This window comes from Adiantum capillus-veneris, chromosome 22 (genome assembly GCF_014529385.1).
Source record: "Adiantum capillus-veneris isolate H3 chromosome 22, ASM1452938v2, whole genome shotgun sequence".
Lineage (NCBI taxonomy): Eukaryota > Viridiplantae > Streptophyta > Polypodiopsida > Polypodiales > Pteridaceae > Adiantum > Adiantum capillus-veneris.
Window position 1 is genome coordinate 122135705 of NC_140952.1, and position 21060 is coordinate 122156764.

Genomic DNA, 21060 nt, shown 5'->3' on the forward strand with positions numbered 1-21060 from the left:
ATTCCAATGAAGTTTCTTCAGATATAGTTTGCTGATCATCATTCTATATGGTGGTTGGTCCAGTTCTTTGGTTCCTCATCATCGGACATATAGTTCCATAATAGCCTTGGTTTGTGCCTTCCTTGGACTTCCGTAGCATCTTGGAGTTTTTGGCATGTGGTATATGACCGGAGGTACAGATTTCCGACTCTTTTTTCGAGGGTGAAGTACTTTAGAGTTGGGAAATAATCCGCATACCATTCTTTTTATGCCTTTACCCTCAGTTTGGATGTATACTCTTGGAGCGGTCAGCAGCAGTACCATCTGCAGATGCTGTTTGTGCGACTTGTGAGTCGGTTGGCTTGAGAAGATTCTTCATAGAGCTGGATTTACTTTCAGCAGACAACATTATACTTCCCGGACGTCTTTCGGGAATAGCGGTTGGATGGTATACTGGCCAGGTACTATTCAACCTCGAAGTTCTGTACCAGATATCCTCGTCCACAAAACCCTCTCTTTACAGTTGCAGATTACTCACTCCAGCTCCTTGGATCCGTTTCTCGTCCGGGATCTTAGAGGGGGTGTTAGAGTTCATATTCCTGTCCGGTGGTAGCTCTGGTATCTCCCCGAAGTAGATTAGGGAGTGAGGGTTGTTTTGTGGCTGCTGTGCCCGGCCAGTGTGAGGTTGTTCACTCATGTCGCGTCATGTCTAGCTCGCATTTTGGCTCAGTTCCATGCCGTTTGTGCTCCTGCAGGCTGGGAACATTATTCCCCGCCTTGTGCTATTTTTCCCCTTTGTCTCCCATAGCAATCTGATGCCCTTCCCCTATTTTCCCATATACCAGGTCGTGAGGGCTGAGGGCTGGGTCGGGCAGTTTGTGGATGACCCTATATAGGGAGCAGGGAGGAGTCACTTCTAAGTAGAGTGTGCAGTGTCCTCAGGGCAGGAGGGCGCCCCTAGAGGGCAGCCCTATCACGGGTGATGGGCAAGAGGGGCAGATCTGCCCAGCGTTTTCTGCTTGCAGCATGGCATTTCTTGTATAGAGCAGCCCAGCGTTTTTGGCTTGGATCAGCCCGGCGCTTTCCCCCACATCAGTTCAGCCCCAGCGTTTTCCTTGGGCAGCACATCATGGACAGCAGGCATTACATCCTGGCGTTTTCTCCTCAGGGCATCCCTATGGTGGATGATCTCATGCAAAGGCAATGCATCTCTGATGTTGGCCTAGGAGAGCAAAGGATTTCTTCTTCCTCTAGAGGGCAGCCATACGACTGCAACCTTTAGCCTTGATTCCTCTCTCTCCAGATCCATCCTGTTGTCGTGAGGACATGCAGCTCGGTGCAGCCCATGTGGAGACCATGATAGTGGTCTCGTGTGCAGGAGCAGTTGGCAGTGTCAATAGCAGTCGTAGTTATGTGTGTCCTTGGGTCTATCCATTGGCATGTTAGTTCTATGCCGGACCACCCTTGGTCACTCCTATGAGCAGATTGTTATCAGCATGGAGAGCCTTTCCCAGATCTCTCTCTCTCTCTCTCACACACAAAATAGAAAATCAGCCCAAGGTGATGTACCTAGACCAAGCAATCGAAGTGGTGGATAGTTTTAAATATTTGGGAGTGGATATTCCTTCCAATCATGCATGGGGAAGTTGTGTAAGAAGCAGACTTGATGCGGGCAAGGCCAAATACTACCAATTTGAGAATATGTGTACACAAAGCAATATCCGAAGATGGGAGATCAAAGCAATGGTATTTGAAACATGCGTGGTACAGACCATACTATACGGGGTGGAAGTTTGGGGTGCTAGCATATCGGCCAATACATGAAACGAAATAGAAAAGATACAAAAGAAGTTCTTATGTAAACATCTTGGGGTCAAAACGACGACACCATACTCCGTGATGATGTTGGAAACAGGCAACAAGCCATTAGAAATGAAAGCATTGCAGAGAATGTACAAATACATTATGAAAGTGAAGAAGATGTCTCCCAATAGAATACCACAAGTGGCATGGGGAGTCGGTTGTGCACCACAAAAAACCAACAAGAGCAAAATCCTCTCCTCAAGTCTGGTACAAGACATCAAGAGATGGTTTGCAAGATGGAATGTGGAAGCATATGTAGACATGCCTATCGAAGAAGGAAAAGAAGGAGATTATATGCTGAATTTTGAGCTGACAGCGCTAGACAGTCTCCACAACAAATGGAAGATAGCTACACACATATCTAAATTTGAATACTATTGCAAACATGTACACACAAAGTATTGGGAGGCATACAAAATGTCAGAAACACAAGTTCACATAAGAACTCCTATGTGTCACCGAGCAAGAAGAGCCATCACTATGATGCGTATGAGAGCTCACAGGCTGAAAGTAGAGACAGGAGGATGGCTGAAAATTGATGCAAGCCAAAGAGAATGCACCCAATGCAGTTTACAAAAGATTGAGGATGAGACACATGTAACTATAGAATGCCCCGCATACACCGACATACGCGCTGATTTTCAGCAGCTTACAAGGGGATGCACTACTCTTGAGGAATTGCTCTCTAAAACCGACCCATCTCCTACAGCTCTAGGCATATACCTAGCCCGTATTCTAGAACATCACACACTACTCATGGAAAAGGCAAAGGGTGCTACACACCACACACCCCCGCAAGGGGAGTTTGCTTAGAGTTTTCGAGGGTCCCATGGGTCATTTTGGCCCCCCGAGGACGTAAATATCAAATCAAATCAAATCTCTCTCTCTCTCTCTCTCTCTCTCTCTCTCTCTCTCTCTCTCTCTCGCGTAAGGTCTGGTGCAGCCATTGTAAGGTGTGGAGCTCTCTCTCAGCGTGTGGACAGACCAGCACGTCTGCACGTTGTCACCTGTGGATTCTCAGTGCGTGGGCAGCCAGCAGGTCTTTCTCAACGCGTGGGCAGCCAGCAACGTGGGCAGCCAGCAGCAGCAGTGGGTTTGAGGGTCTGTCCAGCGTGCATGAAATTGGGGAAAGTGCAGAAATTCAGCAGGTGCATTTCCCAAAAACAGAGCAGAAATTCAAATTTTTCCTGCAGAAATCGTCCCAAAAACAGAACAGAAATTCTCAGATTTTCAAAGCTGCAGAAATTGTATTTTTACGTGTGGAATAAACATGTATACCTGATGGGGGACCACCTAACTATGTATGCATAATGTGGTAAACACAGTGTGGAAAACATACTTGGTGCTGTTGGGCTACTCCCTTGCGTGGTTTGCTTGCAATGGCATCCCCAGCAGCTTCCGAGAGCTCTAGCCCCTTGCAGGCAATGGCATCCCTAGCAGTTTCCAAGAGCTCTAGCCCCTTCCAGGCAATGGCATCCCCAGCAATGAAGAAATCAACTTTTATGGCTACCAGCAAGAGGTTAGCAGACATGGAAAAGGAGATGAAGGCGTACAAGACAGAGATAGAAGAGTGGAAGATGGAGAAGGCGATCTTTCTTCAGTGGAAAATCAGTGAGACCGAGCTTCGAACTGTGGAGAAAATGGAGTTTCGGGCCGAAATTGAAGACCTCAAGAATCAGATCTCAGCCCTCAAGAGAGACCTTGCCGAGGCAAGAGCCAACGGTGAATTAGAAGAGGGAGAAATCCAACCCTCAGTGACAAAAGAACTTAGGGTAATCAAAGAACAAATGCAAGCCATCAAGGAAGAAGAGAAACAACAGGAATCAAAAACGATTTCATGGATAGATATGATTACCAAAACCCATAAGAAAGTGGAGGAAGTGGAGAAGTGGATTTCGGTCGCAAAGAAGGGCAAAGGCATGGAGGTATCAATCCCCACTCCCACCATCATCAACATGACACTTGAGGAGGAACAACGAAGACGTATGAGGGCCTTGCATGTGAGGGTTACCGGCCTCAACAATCGGGACAAAATCGATGACGAAGTACAAGAGCTCATGGTACTAATGGGGATGCAAAAAGCGACACACAAGAGCATGGAGGGTTGGTAAGAAAAGTGGAGGCACGGGGGAAACATCGAGAGGAAGAGCTCTCATACTGCGCTTCCCCTCTATTGAGGAGAAGGACGACTTTTTGAGATGGAGGCCCACTCTCAAAAAGACTGGTATCTTCCTTGGTGACGATCTCACCCTTTCACAGCTTGCCCACATGCAGGAAGTCAAGCCAGAGATTAGGGCCACAAGAGAAAAGGAGAAGACAGCTTTTTACTGAGAAGGAAGAGTGGTCATTATGGAGAGACTCCCTACATGACGGTGCAAGACCTATGGGACCACACTCAGGATGGCGGTTTGGAACTGTAATGGTTCGTATAGACTTGATGTGGGGGCCTTTGAGGACAGCTTCAGAGACAGAGACATTGTTTTCTACTCTGAGACTCATCAGGCCCCAGGACAGTTGATGCCGCATATATCAGGATACAGATGGGAGACAGCTTGCCGGACATGCACTAGATCTGAGCATGGGACTAGAGGATCAGGAGGTGTAGCAATTCTTTTCAGTGAGGAGCTCCAGCCACTACTGCACATAGTTCGGAGAGATGATCATGCCAGATACATGTGGGTGAGTCTGAGGGCAGAGACTGGGCGTTTCTTGTACATCGCCATATGCTATTTTCCTCCCAGCACTTCAGTATATGCCTCACCCAGAGGACAATCTCCTTACTCTGTACTTGATGATGATATTTGGGAGTTCTCCAAGGATGGAGACATCATACTATTGCGGGATTTCAATGCCCGTACAGGTAGTTCATAGACGGTTTTCTATGACACCTCAGAGGAGATGCTCAGAGAACTAGAACCAGAGGAGATGGGGCTTGAGAGATGCTCACACGACAGAGAGCATACAGAGTATGGGAGATACCTCAGGGAGATGACGACTACTCATAGTTTAGCCATACTGAATGGCTTACCGACCTTCCCATCATCTACAAGTTTTACTTGTTTTCCACACAGACATGGGGCCAGTACTGTAGACTATGTTCTCACACATCCGAGCTTTATCTCTCACATTCAGGATTTAACAGTGGGGCCCAGGCTTGTTGGAATAGCAATAGATCATGCACTTTTGACATTATCAGTCTCCTTTGAGCACAATACATCTCAGGCCTCACAGGGTGGTAGACATCCACGCTATACTTTTACACCAGAGACTGACTCAGTCTATGCAAAAGAGATACATAGACTTTTATGCACATCAGAACCAGTATACACAGTGGAGGAGATCACATCTATGTTGACAGTGACATTACATGGGGCAACGATAGAGGCATACCCACACACTCAGCTTGGTCAGAGACGTCGTTCTGGGCACATGCCTCAGAACAACTGGTATGATGAGGAGTGTAGACAGAGGAGAGCTCAAATCCAGCGGGAGCTTGCATTGGGAGTGATCAACTATAGACAGTCTCGTATTGCTACACGATGACTAGTACGACGGAAGAAGCGAGCTTTCTTGGTCCAGATGGAGCACGATTTACATCAGCTCTTCCTTAGTAGAGATTTGGGAGAGGCTTGGCGTCTATTCCATGAGTAGTCTCCCCCACCAGTGATTACTTCTACGGAGATATGGGGACACTATGCAGCATCATTATACATTGTACCTAGACAACCACCACTACCAAATCCACCACAGCCATGCTTGGCTACGAGCACCTTCTTTACCACCGAGATGGTAAAGGAGGCCATTGACAGGATGAAGACCAGACAGGCACAGGATCATGAGGGTTTGGTAGTAGAGTACATTATACATGCCGGGGACTTGTTGGCAGAGATGCTTGCACGGTTGTTCAACCGTGTTATGTGCGAGGGCTTTCCTGAGTCTTGGAGATTGTCTACTATTGTACCTATCTTCAAGACAGGAGACCCCACAGTCCCGGGGAATTACCGTACTATCATGGTAGGACACACATTGGCACGGTAGTATGCATCCATCCTTGAGCATAGGTTGAGCAATTGGGCAGAGATTATGGGCATACAGACACTTGGACAGGCTGGTTTCAGGAGGGGTTTCTCCACACTGGATCATGTCTTTACACTCAGAGCTATCATTGAGGAGGGTCGAGCACATGGCAGACGGATATATTGCAGCTTTGTGGACTTCCACAAAGCTTTTGACACAGTACCGAGGGCCAGATTGATGTGCCGACTTATGGAATTGGGGGTACCAACAGAACAAATATGGGGGATTATGGCATTGTACAGTTCAGTTATGGGTCATGTACATACACCAGAGGGGATATCTGACATAGTTCACTCCACTATAGGAGTGAAACAGGGATGCCCATTGTCCTCTACTTTATTTGGTATGTATGTTGATGAGGTCTCTGATTATATTGACAGAGGAGGAGATACGGGTGCTCAGCTTGCAAGGACATGGATCCCTCTTTTATTGTATGCTGACGATATCGTGTTGATATCAGACTCTCCAGAGGGTATGCAGAGACATTTGGAGGCATTGCATAGTTTTGCAGGGGATAGTGGATTGTCTGTCAACCTTGGTAAAACCAAGGTCATGGTATTTAATACCACGCCACAATGGGTCAGGAGATCAGCACCTACATTCACATATGGTCAGGACAGTATGGAGTACACCGATGCATACACATATCTTGGGGTGGTCTTTAGTGGACCGAGGTTCACACTGGAAGTGGCAGCAGACACTAGATTGACTCCTGCCTATGCAGCCCTAGGCGGTTTAGAGAGGATTTGTTCGCAGGTTCAGTTCCAGGAACCTCGAACAAAGCTCTAGCTCTTCGACACTTTGTTCGCTTCAGTTATGCACTACAGGGTTCAGGTTTGGGGACCATCTATTGACAGTGCTGGATGGAGTAATATGGAGAGGCCCTTGGTGTCTATTTCTAGGCTGATTAGAGCCAAGGCCTCAGTTCCACATGACATCATACGAGCAAAGTTGGCTGCCCCACCTATGGAGATTGAGGCGCTTACCAGATCAGTATCATTTGTACACAGCTTATGGGACACCACCAGGGACAGATATGCTAGGCTTGCTCTTGAGTCATCCACACAGCTTGCATTACAGGATATACTTCATGTTGGTATGCACAGATGAGCTCATGGTTTCAGCATGGACATGCTTCCCCCTTTCCAGTATTCTCTTGATGCACCATCTTTGGCTCTTACACGGATGGAGATTACTAGACTCATTCGGCAGGATCTTATCCAGCTTGATACTAGGAGGACATGGATAGAGCCATCATGGGAGTTGGGTATGAAGAGGGCTTCCTATAGAGAGCATCTTCTCCAACTCACGACAGACGGATTTGTCACACGGCCCAGCTACATGGACACACATCTATCTCATGGGTTACGATGTGCCATTGGCCAGATACACACATCTTCACACCAGCTTGGGATTGAGACAGGTAGATTCAGAGGCATACCAGCAGACAGTAGGATATGTCCGTTATGCCACGCAGAGCCAGAGACAGAGTTTCACTACATATGTCATTCATAGTTACAAGGAATGGCCATTTTTAGGTCCCCGTTCCCATCCCAATTTTTAGATTCCGGATCCCCGTTCCGTGTTTCAAACGTGAGTATCTGAAACAGGGAATGGCATTTCATGCATGTCCCCGTGCCCCGTTCCCTGTTCCGATTTCCCGTTCTGGGTAACTATGATGTCATTGCACAGTCTACTATGCGATACAGGGACGCTTTCACTGTTTATTCAGAGATGGTTTTGACTCGTTAGATAGAGTCATGAGATATCAGGATCAGAGATGTCTCGGATTATTTCTACTTGAGATACAGAGACATAGAGACTATCTATTGAGAGGACATAGGCAGAGACAGTCCCAAAGACGCATCTTAGATTTCTTCAATCCGAGCACCACAGAGCCAGAGGAACCACCACCCCCACAGGGCTCGGCTCCCACCCATAGACACACCAGTGGTACTCTCATTGACCGAGCTGTAGATTTGGGGAGATCGAGACGACCACGACTGAGGAGGGGAGCCACGCAGCACCGACGGAGATTGCGGCAGAGGATCCACAGGATTCTAGCGCGACACCCAGAGTGTCGATCAGGATAGGCTTCATGTTATTGCTATATTGTATCATGGTGACACTTATACCCACTGTGTACCTTTGTGACATTATACCACTGCTCAGCTTACCAGCCACGCATAGGAGTCGGTAGCACTCCTATCTCAATTTCTAGTTTGTAGTTTTCTTTGTTTGTACCCAGACTTGGTACTAGACTCACCATTGTAATCAGTTTGGTCTCATAGGTCATTTTGGCCTTTTGTAGACGTTAATATATCATTTCATTTCATTCTCTCTCTCTCTCTCTCTCTCTCTCTCTCTCTCTCTCTCTCTCTCTCTCTCATTCTCGGATGTCCTGTCTCATTCTACCTATGTGATCTCTCTTCTCCACAGGTGTGCCTTGTTCATGTGTTTGGCAATGCAGGTGTTCTAGATCGGAGTCGAGGTACCCACCGCATCAAGAGCCAGGTCTTATCCTCATTGCATCTTCTCCTGCCACCTTTGACAACTCCCTCACTAAGAGGAAGTACACCTGCAAACAAATATTTAAGAGATCATAACATGAAAATCGCTACCTTCAAAATCTCGACGCTCGAAACGCAACTCGGTTCTCGAAAAGCATTTCCCCAGAAGAGATCTCTACATACAAAATCCTCTCTTCCAATCCGACATACAAAAGAGGTGTATTCCCGGGTTCCTTCTCGTAAATCAACCCCGTCTACGACATTTATGGGCTGAAAACAGAGAAAAACAGTAGTTTGTCGCGATGGAGACACGCTCCGTAGGCACTTCTTCGTGAGGGAACTCGCGCACTATGTCCTCGCAACTTTTGGTACACTTGGGGCAGCCATGGGCATCACCGGAAACGTCTTCTTTACGCATGAAATCTGCAGTACCATCTCCTCCATGCAAGCGCTGATTTTTTTTCTCTAGGACAGGGCGTGTGATGCTTTTATAGCTCCTTGGCCAAGGCAAAGATAGCTAAGCGCTGGCTGCCCGCATAGAGATCACGGCCCTTTTTTTTGTTTTTTTTTTTTTTTGTCTTGTGCCAGAAAAAGAGAGAAAAATCGCTAGCTTGTTTTTGCTGCTTTATTTTCCAGGTGGCTGTCCACTTATTAAGTGGGCGGCCGGCGTATTTTAAAAATAGTATGAATCTGCCCAAAACCTTAATGAAACCTTATAAGTTAAAAACAATGCGTTCACACCACTTCCCAGGCGTCCCTTGATGCAATCACATACACAGTTGCATTGCAGACATAGACTTCCTCACAAGAAAGCATCTGCTTTCCCAAAAAGCAACCCGCTTTCTCAGAAAGCATCCTTGTTTTCCTCAAAGTTTCCTTTGAACCCATCTTCAATCAAGTGCTTGCTTTTTCTTGTGCACAATTCTAACATAGTTCGGAATTTACTCCTGACTATGGATATTCCCTTTCCGATGCACCCGTCACCCACCTTGTCACGCATCAAGAATACCCATCACCTACTTACGGTACAATCTCCTTCACGATGCTCTATGTCACCCATCCTATGACGCATCAGAGATGTTCGTTCTCTTATACAGGTGGAGATTACTAGACTTGTTAGGTGTAGCGGAATGATTGTTTGCGCTTTGCTCAAGATGAGTGCTCTGAACTGTGCTCAAGGTTCCTTTTGTTCTTATGGAAGGTAGAGCCTTCCGTTCTTAATGAGAGAATGCTATGATCACAAACAAAGTGAATGGACACTGTGCGTGCAAGTGTATGAGACTAAGAGATAGAGAGAGAATAGAGATACAACACCAGAGACGTTGTAAAACCCTCCTCCGAAGGCCCCACTCTCGTCGGCGAGAGTGGTCTACTTATGATTGCACAATCTCGTACAATGGTGATGCATGATACTGATGCAAGTCTAGGCTATGTCGACGATGACGACGGTGATGATGAAGTCGACATAAGGGCTGAAATCTGCAATCTTTCTATTGCTGTCCAAAAACGCTATGGCCTGAAATCTGCAAATGTTCTATCTGCTGAATTTTGACTCTATGTCGATGCCGACGGCGATGACGATGACGCGCTGAAAACGCAAATGCTGAAATCTGTGTTTCCCGGGCTGAAACTGTAAACCTTGCAGAATTTGACCATGCGGCGAGGAACTGCTGCGGGATGGTGAGATCTGCGAGGTTCGGGACTTGATCTACAGGTACTAACTGCTGAAAACTGAAAACGCTAATGTTCCTTGACTTTCCGTCACGGTAAAGGTGCAAAACGTCGGGGCTGATCTACAACCAAAAACGCTAGGGCTGAATTTTGGTCCTTCTGTCGCCGAGATTCTGCAAATGCAAAAATGCTAGGCTGATCTGTTGTGTCTAACTCTTGTCGGGTTGATCTGCCATGCAAAACGCTGGGGCTGATCTGCAATGGAGAAAACGTCAGGCTGTCCTTGGCTGAAAACGCTAAGCCTCTTGTCGGGGGGGGGGGGGGGGGGGGTTCTACTGAGAAGTTGCCTATTGAGCGTGGAGCTCCTGCTGCCTCTTCTGCCAAATAGTGCTAGCTCTAGTTTGCTTATATACGAACTTAGCAAAATTGCCCTACCTACTTTTGTTGGAAAGTCACTTAAATTAATAAGTGAAAAATGTCAAAAATAGGTAAAATAGGATAAATGCACTAGAAAAATCCCCTAACTAATTCTAATGGATTCTAATGGGAATACTGATGATCATGATGTGTGCAACCAGAGGATATGCATCTATGCTAAGTGACTGGGCATGCACAGTCTACGAATAGACTCACAAAAGTGCCAAATCACTTCTAATTCTAGACTGACTTGACTAGACTCAAGCCTGATCATGTTGTAGCTTGTCCACCGACACATAGGGTTGGATGTGTCACGTGACAAGACTCATTCCCCAAGACCTAACCCAGTTAGACACCAGGAGGACATGGATAGAGCTGACACGGGAGTTGGGCACGAACATGGGCTTTCTATAGAGTGCATTGAAACCGGCCCGTGGGGCAATAGGCTTTGGCTTTCACCCCAAATTCTTTAATGTAGACACACACACAGAACACTTTACAAAGGTAACCTGCGACGACGGGAATTAGCACTTAAGCACACACACAGCTCGGAAGCTAGAATGCCCCGAGCAGACGCCGACAACATGTAGGCCCCAAAATTGGCGCCCCTTTCGGTAATTCTTTGTTCATTAAGAGGGTATTCACAAAGAAGAGTCCTGGGAATTCTTTGCCTATATCCAGCTAGATACCACCTGATCTCGCAAAATTTCAAAAGCATAACAGCAACAAAACTTGCCCGAAACCAATTCCCCTGCTGGAACTCACTTCCACTGCATAAACCCTCTCATTTCTGCCCAAAAACAGTAAATTCAGCTCCCTGTATGTACTGGTTTTTGCCCTGTTTTCAGCCGTGGGGCACTGTTCCCAATGGTTTTGGTGTCTGTATGGCTTGAAAATAGTCAAAATACAGCGCCTAACCAGCGCTGAAATCACACCTGTACGGTGAGGTTATCTCCCTCATTGGTGCCTGCTTTTGGAGCAACAGATAGCTACTCATGTTCCTACTTAGAGATGCTCTTGCCTCAGCAAAAACGCATGTAACCACACAGCTGTACATGAGTCAAATGAAGAGCCGTCTTGTGGGGCATGACATTACTGCACGTAGGAGGGAGAGAGAGCAGTGTGTAGTGTGCAGGTCATCACTCCTACCACCACATTGTACATAGAGTGGAAAGCATGCACTCCATAGCTCTTAATCTGTGACAAAAACTGAAAATGGCGGCCCCTCTTACTGAAAACATCTCGCCCCAGCCTCCAGAAGTGGCAAATTCGCTCACAGAGTGACACCTCGTCCACTTTCCCAGTTTGGGCTTCCCCGCTAAAAATATCTCAACCGGCACGACAGTTGACTTGGCAGCAGAGTTGTAAAATGTTCCCCTTGTCATTCCAGAGGTAATGACGCGAACAGATTTCATGGCCCAAAATAGCAGTTCCCTAATTTTTAGGAGATGCTTCCATTGGGCTCCCACTGGTCTTCTGACCATATATCCCCATTGGGACCGCATCCAAAAATGCAATGTGGCCCAAATGTCAAGTACTTTCCTTTGGTGACCCCACCTTGGCTTTATGCCTTTATTGAGTTCACTTCCTAGTATCCACCAACTTGCTAAATGCGACAGGGGGGACCTACATGATCTTGAACTGAGCCTAGACATCCTCTTACTATACGAATTCCAGTGCCGACCAACTTCCCGTCTGGGGGTGAAACTATCGTTCACATTGGCCATACAATGTCCGACCATTTGCAACTTCAAAAAGAGGGTCTTAAAAATAAAACAAAACTCATTTGAAAGAAACCAACAACTAAGGTTAGCAGTTGCCACGTCCTCCTGACATTGTTAACAGTTGCCATGTCCTTGTGACATACCTCCCTCTTGAAATCACAAACGTCCTCGATTGCATACCATAAAGTCACGCCACTGATGATCTTGTGTTGTCAGCACTATTTTATCATCGCATGTATCCGCAAGAAAGGTCGTTACACATAAATACAAATGACTTAATGAGACCTTCATACTTTTGTCATTTCCATCTATTACATTGAATTCATATGTACATTTGATGCGCTAGCTCTATCATTACCCCTCCTTTGCACACGTTGGGTTGGGGCATACGTAGGTTGTAACCAAAAGGCTTCAAGGTAAAGCTGCAATACATTTGGTAACTCTAACAGTTCATGCTCTTCCATCCACTTTGCATCCATAGGCGGATAGTTCTTGAACTTCACCAAATAGCGTCTTGCAACCTGTCCTTTAACTTTTCTGTCCTTATGTGCCAAAACATGCTCAGGTATCAGGATCTTATCAAGTTCCTCAACTTCTGGTGGATCCTCATCTAGCATATCTTTTGGCACATCACCCATGAATGGTCTTAGAAGACTCACGTGAAATGCATTATGAATCTTCCACGCATTAGGCAATTTCAGCCTGTAAGCCACATCGCTGCTCTTGTCAAGCACTTGAGAAGGCCCATGGTAACGCATGCTGAGCTTATGAAACAAGCGTTCCTTGCCCTTCATCTTCTTTAACCTTGCCTTCTCGAACCTTAACAGAACCCAATCACCAGGTGATAACAACGATTCACGACAGTGACGATCAGCATCCTTTTTCTGCTTTGTCTGAGTCTTCTCCAAGGCAACTTTCATTTTCTTATACATTTCATTCATGTTCTCAACATATCCATCTGCCTCAAAGATCTTGTGCTTTGTATGCAAAATGGGAGGAACCTTTTTGCCGCCTTCAACAATCTCCAAAGGTGCCTTGCCAGTCGACGAATGCACCGTATTATTGTATGAATACTCAAGCATAGGCAAATACTGTTCCCACTTGCCCTTATTATCTAACACATACCATTTCAGCAAATCTAAGACAATAGAATTAGCCTCTGCTGATTGTCCATCAGTTTGTGGATGAAACGAAGACGGGAACTTGAGCCTAGTGCCCATGTTCTCAAATAATCCTCTCCAGAACAAACTCGTCATGCGAGGATCATAATCACTGACAATCGATTGTGGCATACCATGGTACTTAAACACATTGTACATGAACAAGCGTGCCATCGGGTCAGATTTTATCTTCTTCCTCACAGAATAAAATGGGCCTACTTGCTGAACCTGCAAATAATGGTCCATATCCATCATTCCCTGTTGGCATTCTTGGAAGATCAAAGATAAAGTCCATAGCAATGCTTTCCCATGGCTTATCCCGAATCGGCAGTGGTTGTAACAACCTTGATGCCTTTTTCCTATCAAACTTGACCTCTTGGCAAATTATGCATGCTCGCACAAAGGCATCCACATCTCTCCTCAAGTAGGCCAATAGAAGAATATCTCTACCGCTTTAACTGTCGCATCAATACCACGATACCCTGCATATGGTGGGACATGACTCTCTTCCATGACCTTATGTCACAATGGCCTAGTGACACAAAGTCTGCCATGCATCATCATAAAACCATCTCTGAGGAGGTAGTGCTCATGATGTTGCCCCTCTTGCAACTATTTAAAGATCCTTGCAAAATCTTCATCAATAGCATATTGTTCCTTCATGTCATCCAACTCATGATGATAAGGAATTGACACGGCTGAAATTTGTGTCTTCTTGCCTTCCACGTGCATAATCTGGAACTGGAACATAGAAAGAATGTTTGCCCATCGCATATGCTTTTCAAATAATTTTGATTGTGTCAAGAAGTATCGCAAGGTTTGATGGTCTGTCTCGACAACAAAATCAGCACCTAAGAGGTAGTGCTTCCAACTAGAAAGCGCATGAATCGCAGCCAAGCCAAGGGCTTTTTCTCATACACTTACATAGTACTCTCTGGCCCTTGCGAAATTCGGCTTTCAGAAGCTACTACCCGTCCATCTTGCATTAGCACTGCTCCGATGCTACTGCCACACGGGTCACACTGGACCACAAATGACTTCCTGAGATCTGGCAAAACAATTACTGGATCTGAAGTCAAATTTTCCTTTAGGAGACTAAAAGCTGAAACCACTCTTTGGGTCCATCTGAAAGTGACCTCTTCCTATTGCAAAGCGTGAAGAGGTGATGCTATCTCTGCAAAATTCCCGATAAACCTTCTATAGTAGGAACACAATCCAAAGAAGCTTCTGACATCGTGCAGTCTTCAAGTCTACCCATGTCTTAGTAGCTTCGACCTTTACGGGATGCATTCTGACACCATCCTTTGAGACTATGTGGCCAAGAAAGAGAAGCTCTTCCAAGAAGAATTCACTTTTCTTAGGATTGACAAGTAGCCTATGACTGCGCAGCTCTTCGAACACAATGGTCTGTTCCTCTTCATTCTTCGAATAGACTATCATGTCATCAAAGAATGTCCCAACAAACTGTTGTTGCGAGCAGAAAATCCGGCCAATCATTTTGTTGAGCGTGGCAAGAGCATTTGTTAGCCCAAACGGCATCACTAGAAACTCATAAAGACCAAATGTCGTTCTAAACGCAGTCTTGTGCACATCCTATACGAATCTGATGGTACCCACTCTTAAGGTCTATCCTGCTGAAAATTGCAGCACCCTCTAAACGATCGAAAATATCATCAATTCTAGGAATAGGAAACCTATTCTTGATGGTATTCTTATTCAACGCACGGTAATCAATACACAAGCGCCATGAGCCATCCTTTTTCTGCTCTAGGAGCATTGGGGAGCAAAAGGGTGAAGAACTAGGCTGAATCAGCCCCTTCTCTAATAACTCCTCAACCTGGCCCATAACCTCTTTCTGTTGCGCCGCACTAACCCTGTACAGAGGTCTATTTCATGGGGTACACCTTGGCACCAAATCTATCCAATGGTCTTCACGTCTCTACATGTGATAGCAGAAGCAGATACGATAGGGACAGACTCCCCTTTGAGCTTTACATCCAAAAAAATGAGTTTTGCCCCTATGCTGAAGGGTGATCGTCTTGCCGAAGACATCCAGCACACCATGCACTTTGAACATCCACGGAATTCCAAGTAGCGCATCGCACCCTTCCAATGGCATGATATAAAATTCTTCTGTGTCTACATATGACTGATATGCAGACGCAGCTTTCCAATACACAATCTGAGTGGCCAGGACATGCCAACCCTGCCTCTACTGTGTACCCCATCTCTTCAGCTCTGATGCCGAGCTTCATAGCTAACTCGGGTGAGATAAAGTTGTCTTTGGCACCTGGATCAAAGAAGATGAGTGCCGTCTGATCTCTAACTTTACCCCATGTTCTACATAACTCACTGGCATATGTACTAGGCCTGTCACCCACCATATCTGGCACCAAACCTGACGTGGGTTTAGGCTTCTTGCCTTTCTAGTCTTCTATATCATCTGAGTCGGCTGGTCTTTTCCTTTGTGGACAATTGGTAGCAAAATGACCAGGCTGCTCACATATAAAGCATTTATTTTCAGCCATTAGGACCTCCTTTTCCTCGAGCGACTTGCGCACAAAAGGCTTCCTTTTTTGTTTCTTTGCCTCCGCTCCAGAAGTCCCGCCTGAATCCTTATTTTTGGTGACCTTTTCTGACCCTTGTGAAGCTTCAGGATCCATTTTCACAAACGGCTTCTTCGCTGAAATTTTCTTTTGCTGCCCTCCTTTCTCGTTGCTCCGAAACCCACTGTCCTCTCCTTTCAACAAGGCAAGACCAATGTTAGCAACTTCCAAGACCACCTGTTCTAAGGACGGGAGCAACCTGACTCCGCAACATGCGAATGTTCCCTATCCTGCTGAGACGCATGAAGTTCTTGGGCTTCAGCCTCAACAAGCTCTGTTCGCGGTGTGGGTTGCCTATTTTGCTGTAGCACTGGTGGCACTTGCAAGAACTCCATAAACCTTGGGTTCTGCACCAATTGCGAAAACACATTCACCGCGGCAACTAAGTCATGAACGCATCATCCTCAAGTTGCCCAATCATAAAGCCCTGTACTTGAGGGACATTCACATCAACAGGAGATACAGACGAGAGTTGCCGTGAGCTCTCGCCAATCTCGAACACCATAGGAACTTCATGTCTGTCTTTCGAAGAGGAGCCCTCTGCCATAATGCCCTTCCCTTTGTCGGCCATAGTGTAATCCCGCATTCCTGTACTCTGTGTCTTTACCCAAAACAACCGAGGCTCACTTCTTGAGGAAAAAGTGATTGATGTCCCGGCAACGGAACCTTGAAACCGGCCCGTGAGGCGGTAGGCTTTGGCTTTCACCCGAAATTCTTTACTCTAGACACACACATACAGAGCACTTTACAAAGGTAACCTGCGACGGGAATTAGCACTTAAGCACACACACGGCTCGGAAGCTAGAATACCCCAAGCAGATGCCAACAACCTGTAGGCCCCAATACTGGCGCCCCTTTCTGTATTTCTTTATTCTTTAAGAGGTTATTTACAAAGAAGAGTCCTGGGAATTCTTTGCTTGTATCCAGCCAAATACCACCTATTCTGGTAAAATTTCAGCAGCATTGCCCGGAACCAATTCCCCTGCTGGAACTCACTTGCCCAAAAACAGTAAATTCAGCTCCCTGTATTCACTGGTTTTTGCCATATTTTCAGCTCTAAACAGTCCCCGAACTGTCCCCTATCAGTGGGGCATTGTTCCCAATGATTCAAGCGTCGGTATGGATGAAAAACAATCAAAATACAGCACATAACGAGTGCTAAAATCGCACCTGTACGGTGAGGTTATCACCCTCACTGGTGCCTGCTTTTGGAGCAGCAGTTAGCTACTCATGTTCCTACTCAGAGAGGCTCTTGCCTCAGCAAAAGCACATGTAACCACACAGTTGTACATGAGTCAAATGAAGAGCCCTCTTGTGGGGCATGACATTACTGCACGTAGGGGAGAGAGAGAGAGCAGTGTGTACTCTACAGGTCATCACTCCTAGCACCACATTGTACATAGAGTGGCAAGCATGCACTCCATAGCTCTTAACCTATGACAAAAACTGAAAATGGCGCCCCCTTTTGCTGAAAACATCTTGCCCCAACCTCCAGAAGTGGCAGATTCGCTCACAGAGTGACACCTTGTCCACTTTCCGAGTTTGGGCTTCCCCGCTAAAAATATCTCAACCGGCGCCAATTGACTTAGCAGCAGAGTTGTAAAATATTCCCCTTGTCATTCCGGAGGTAATGACGCGAACAGATTTCATGGCCCAAAATAGCAATTCCCTAATTTTTAGGAGATGCTTCCGTTGGGTTCCCACTGGTCTTCTGACCATCTATCCCCATTGGGACCGCATCCAAAAATGCAATGTGGCCCAATTGTCGGGTACTTTCCTTGGCGACCCACCTTGGCTTTATGTCTTTATTGAGTTCACTTCCTAGTATCCACCAACTTGCTAAATGCGACGCGGGGGACCTACATGATCTTGAACTGAGCCTAGACATCCTCTTACTATACGAATTCTAGTGCCTACCAACTTCCTGTCTGCGGGTGAAAGTACCGTTCACATTGGCCATACAATGTCCGATCATTTGCAACTTCAAAAAGAGGGTCTTAAAAATAAAACAAAAATCATTGGAAATAAACCAACAACGAAGGTTAGCATTTGCCACGTCCTCGTGACATAGTTAACAGTTGCCACGTTCTCATGACAAGCATCTTCTCCAACTCAGAGGGGATGGGTTTGTGATTCCACCCAGTTATATGGATACACATCTATCTCATGGGTTACCGTGTGCCATTGGTCAAATATGGACATCTTCACACCAGCTTGAGATTGAGACTGCTAGATTCAGAGGAATACCAGTAGCTCGCAGGATATGCCACCTATGCCACACACAGCCAAACACAGAGATGCATTATATACGTCAGTGCACAATGTATTACGAGATACGAGGTCGCTTCCACTGTCTATTCAGAGAGGGATTCGGACCCTTCTCCGAAGTCATGAGCTATCAAAACTAGAAATGTCCTGGATTGTATCTACTTGAGTTACACAGACACAGAGATAATTTACTGAGGAGATCTGGAGAGAGACAATCTTAGAGACAGATTACGAATTTCTTTACACCAAACACTAGACAAAGAGAAGCAGCCACCACTGCTAAGCTCAACTCATACTCACACTTGCGGTACTCTCATCGACCGAGCATTGGAGCTAGGGAGATCAAAACTCCCACGACTAGAGCTTCACAGCATCAACGAAAACTACAACAAAGGATTCGAGCCATATTATCTCAACATCCAAAGTACGTATGAGGATGTATTCATCACCCTCTTGTATTGGGCACCCATTGTATCAGTGGTCTCACATACCGCACACAGTTCGAGCTAGTAGCACCTCTAGGTTCATTTTCGTATCTCTTTTTTGTACCTAGACATGGTATCAGATTCATAGTTTGTAACGGATGGGTCTCATAGGTCATTTTGGCCATTTGAAGACGTTAATATATCATTTCATTTCATTTCATTTCTTTCCTTCTCTTCCCCCCCCCCCCCCAAGAAAAAATACACACACACACACACACACACACTTTTTTTTTTGGGTAATGTCGGATTGAATTACTGATGTGAAACCTCAAGTCAAGGAAAACCCATAGAAAATATTACAAGTGGTAAACCAAAAATAGTAAAAGTAGAGCTCATAATGAAGAGAGGGGAGCTCCTCCAAGTCATAAGAAACTTTGAGAGACTGCTGAAGAGATGTTTTGAAGAAGGGTACATACTCCACTAGAATCTACTGAAACATGAGGAAATTGCGTGCTCTCCACACTGTCCATAGCACCCAAAATCTAACCCATTTGAAAAAGTGTGCATATGGCTTAAGCAGTGGCGGAAGCACCCCAAAAAGCCAGAAATATCGACCAAAAGGTATTCCAGGGAAACGCACACAAAGAGATGTAGAGATATAGTCTACAAATTGTTTCGTATGAGAACAAGACCACGGTAAATGTGGAATATTCTCAATGCTGGCACCGTACCGAACACATCGCGAGGAAGCTAATCTTCTGGAGTGCAGAAACCCGCCAGTTGGGAGGACCCCAATTACACACACACTCACACTTTTTTTTGTAAATCTGTACACTCACACACACACACAATACTATGCTCGTGTTAACTACACAATTGATAGCAAGCATGCCACTTAATGTATACAATAATGTTGAACACAAGCCATGCTCAGTCAAGTAGAGTCAAAAAGGTTCATAAGGTATACATCAAAGTTTCAAACATGGATTGTGTGACAATCAATGATGAGAGAAACAAATATTTACTTATGCTACCAAAATCTTAGACTGCTGCAAACTTTGTATTTCTTTTTTGTGGAAATCCATTCTCTAAAAGCAGAAATACCACATGGCATCAAAAGTCAAACCTGGGCAAAGAGCCGAAAAAACAAGCAACTTATTCAACCCTGCATACTTTACCCAGGAGTTCGGAAGAAGAGGCAGTCAGAGACTTCTACTCTCCTAATAGGGTCATGAGCATTGAGAAAAACATTTCTAAGCAACAATATACACTTTCAGCACCAAAAGCGTAACACGCAAGGGATATAAGATCTGGTCAAGGAAGTTAAAACGTCAAACTTCATCAGCAACATCTTTTTGAGAAGGTCACGCTGGCATATTGCAACACCTTATTAGAAGAAACACACAGCAGTGAATGTGTTCAATCTTGAAAGCTGCCATGCAACGTGTAGCAAACAAAATTGATTGTCTTGGTCTTTACAGGCATTCCAATCAATGCTACACTGGTATGAATTCAAGTGACCACTCTTTCTAACAACATATGCACCAATGACATAAAATTCTTGAAACCTTCGAACAATTTTTAAGTCAACTAGAACAGAATCGATTCGTAATGAGATCCTAATTACTCCTCTTGATTCTTTCTTTTAATTTGATCAATTGACCCCTTCATTTAGAAAGAATGAAGAGAATATACTCAAAAGATCAAAGATCTGTGCTTGCTTCTAACAGTTACTTTAACATTTCCTGTTGACTTGATCACTTAACCAGTACTTGAAAAAAGAATGGAGAGAACATACTCGAAAGATCTGTGCTTGCTTTTTCACATCCTGGCAGATCTTCCCCAAAATCTGCTGCACCTTCTCTGAGCATGCCTCTACAGCTGGACTAGCAACATGATGACGTTGTTGGCATTGAGCATCCAAAAACTCGTCCATGGTATACAAGCGATTAGATGCAAACAGCAACATCTTAAGATCCATTAAGTCCCATATGTATCCATGAATCTGTAGTAATGCATTAAGAAAAGCAGGCTTGCCCTTGAACAACTTTAGCAACAGGGTTTCGCGGACACGCTTAAAATTCCGGCGTCCTACATGCTTTCTCCAAATGGCAAAGGCTTTCTGAATGAGGTACTTCCCAAAAAACTTGATACGCCTTAATGATATAAATATATTCTTCTCGTGCACCCATTCCTCCAAGGAGATAGCAGTGCCCTCCGTGATTGTTCCTAATCATAGACCAAACGAACTTTGATTTCTTGCATCATCTCTCTCTCTCTCTCTCTCTCTCTCTCTCTCTCTCTCTCTCTCATCTTGTTACTCTAACTTTGTATCAGATCCACCACATTGTAACTTTCTG

The 21060-nt window shown here is 45.4% G+C and overlaps 1 protein-coding gene across 8 annotated transcripts in view; it reads right to left on the reverse strand.

The window, feature by feature from the left end:
- The window catches only part of LOC147430133 (uncharacterized), a 213446-nt gene that overhangs the window by 153474 nt on the left and 38912 nt on the right, over positions 1-21060 (reverse strand). For 7 of the 8 annotated variants that reach the window (XM_086494644.1, XM_086494643.1, XM_086494642.1 and 4 more), the window contains exon 3: positions 20499-20929. In XM_086494644.1, the coding sequence (XP_086350770.1) occupies positions 20499-20929 (431 nt within the window). Of the gene's footprint in view, positions 1-20498; positions 20930-21060 lie in introns of those variants that run through there. The other variant, XM_086494649.1, reaches the window with a different exon arrangement.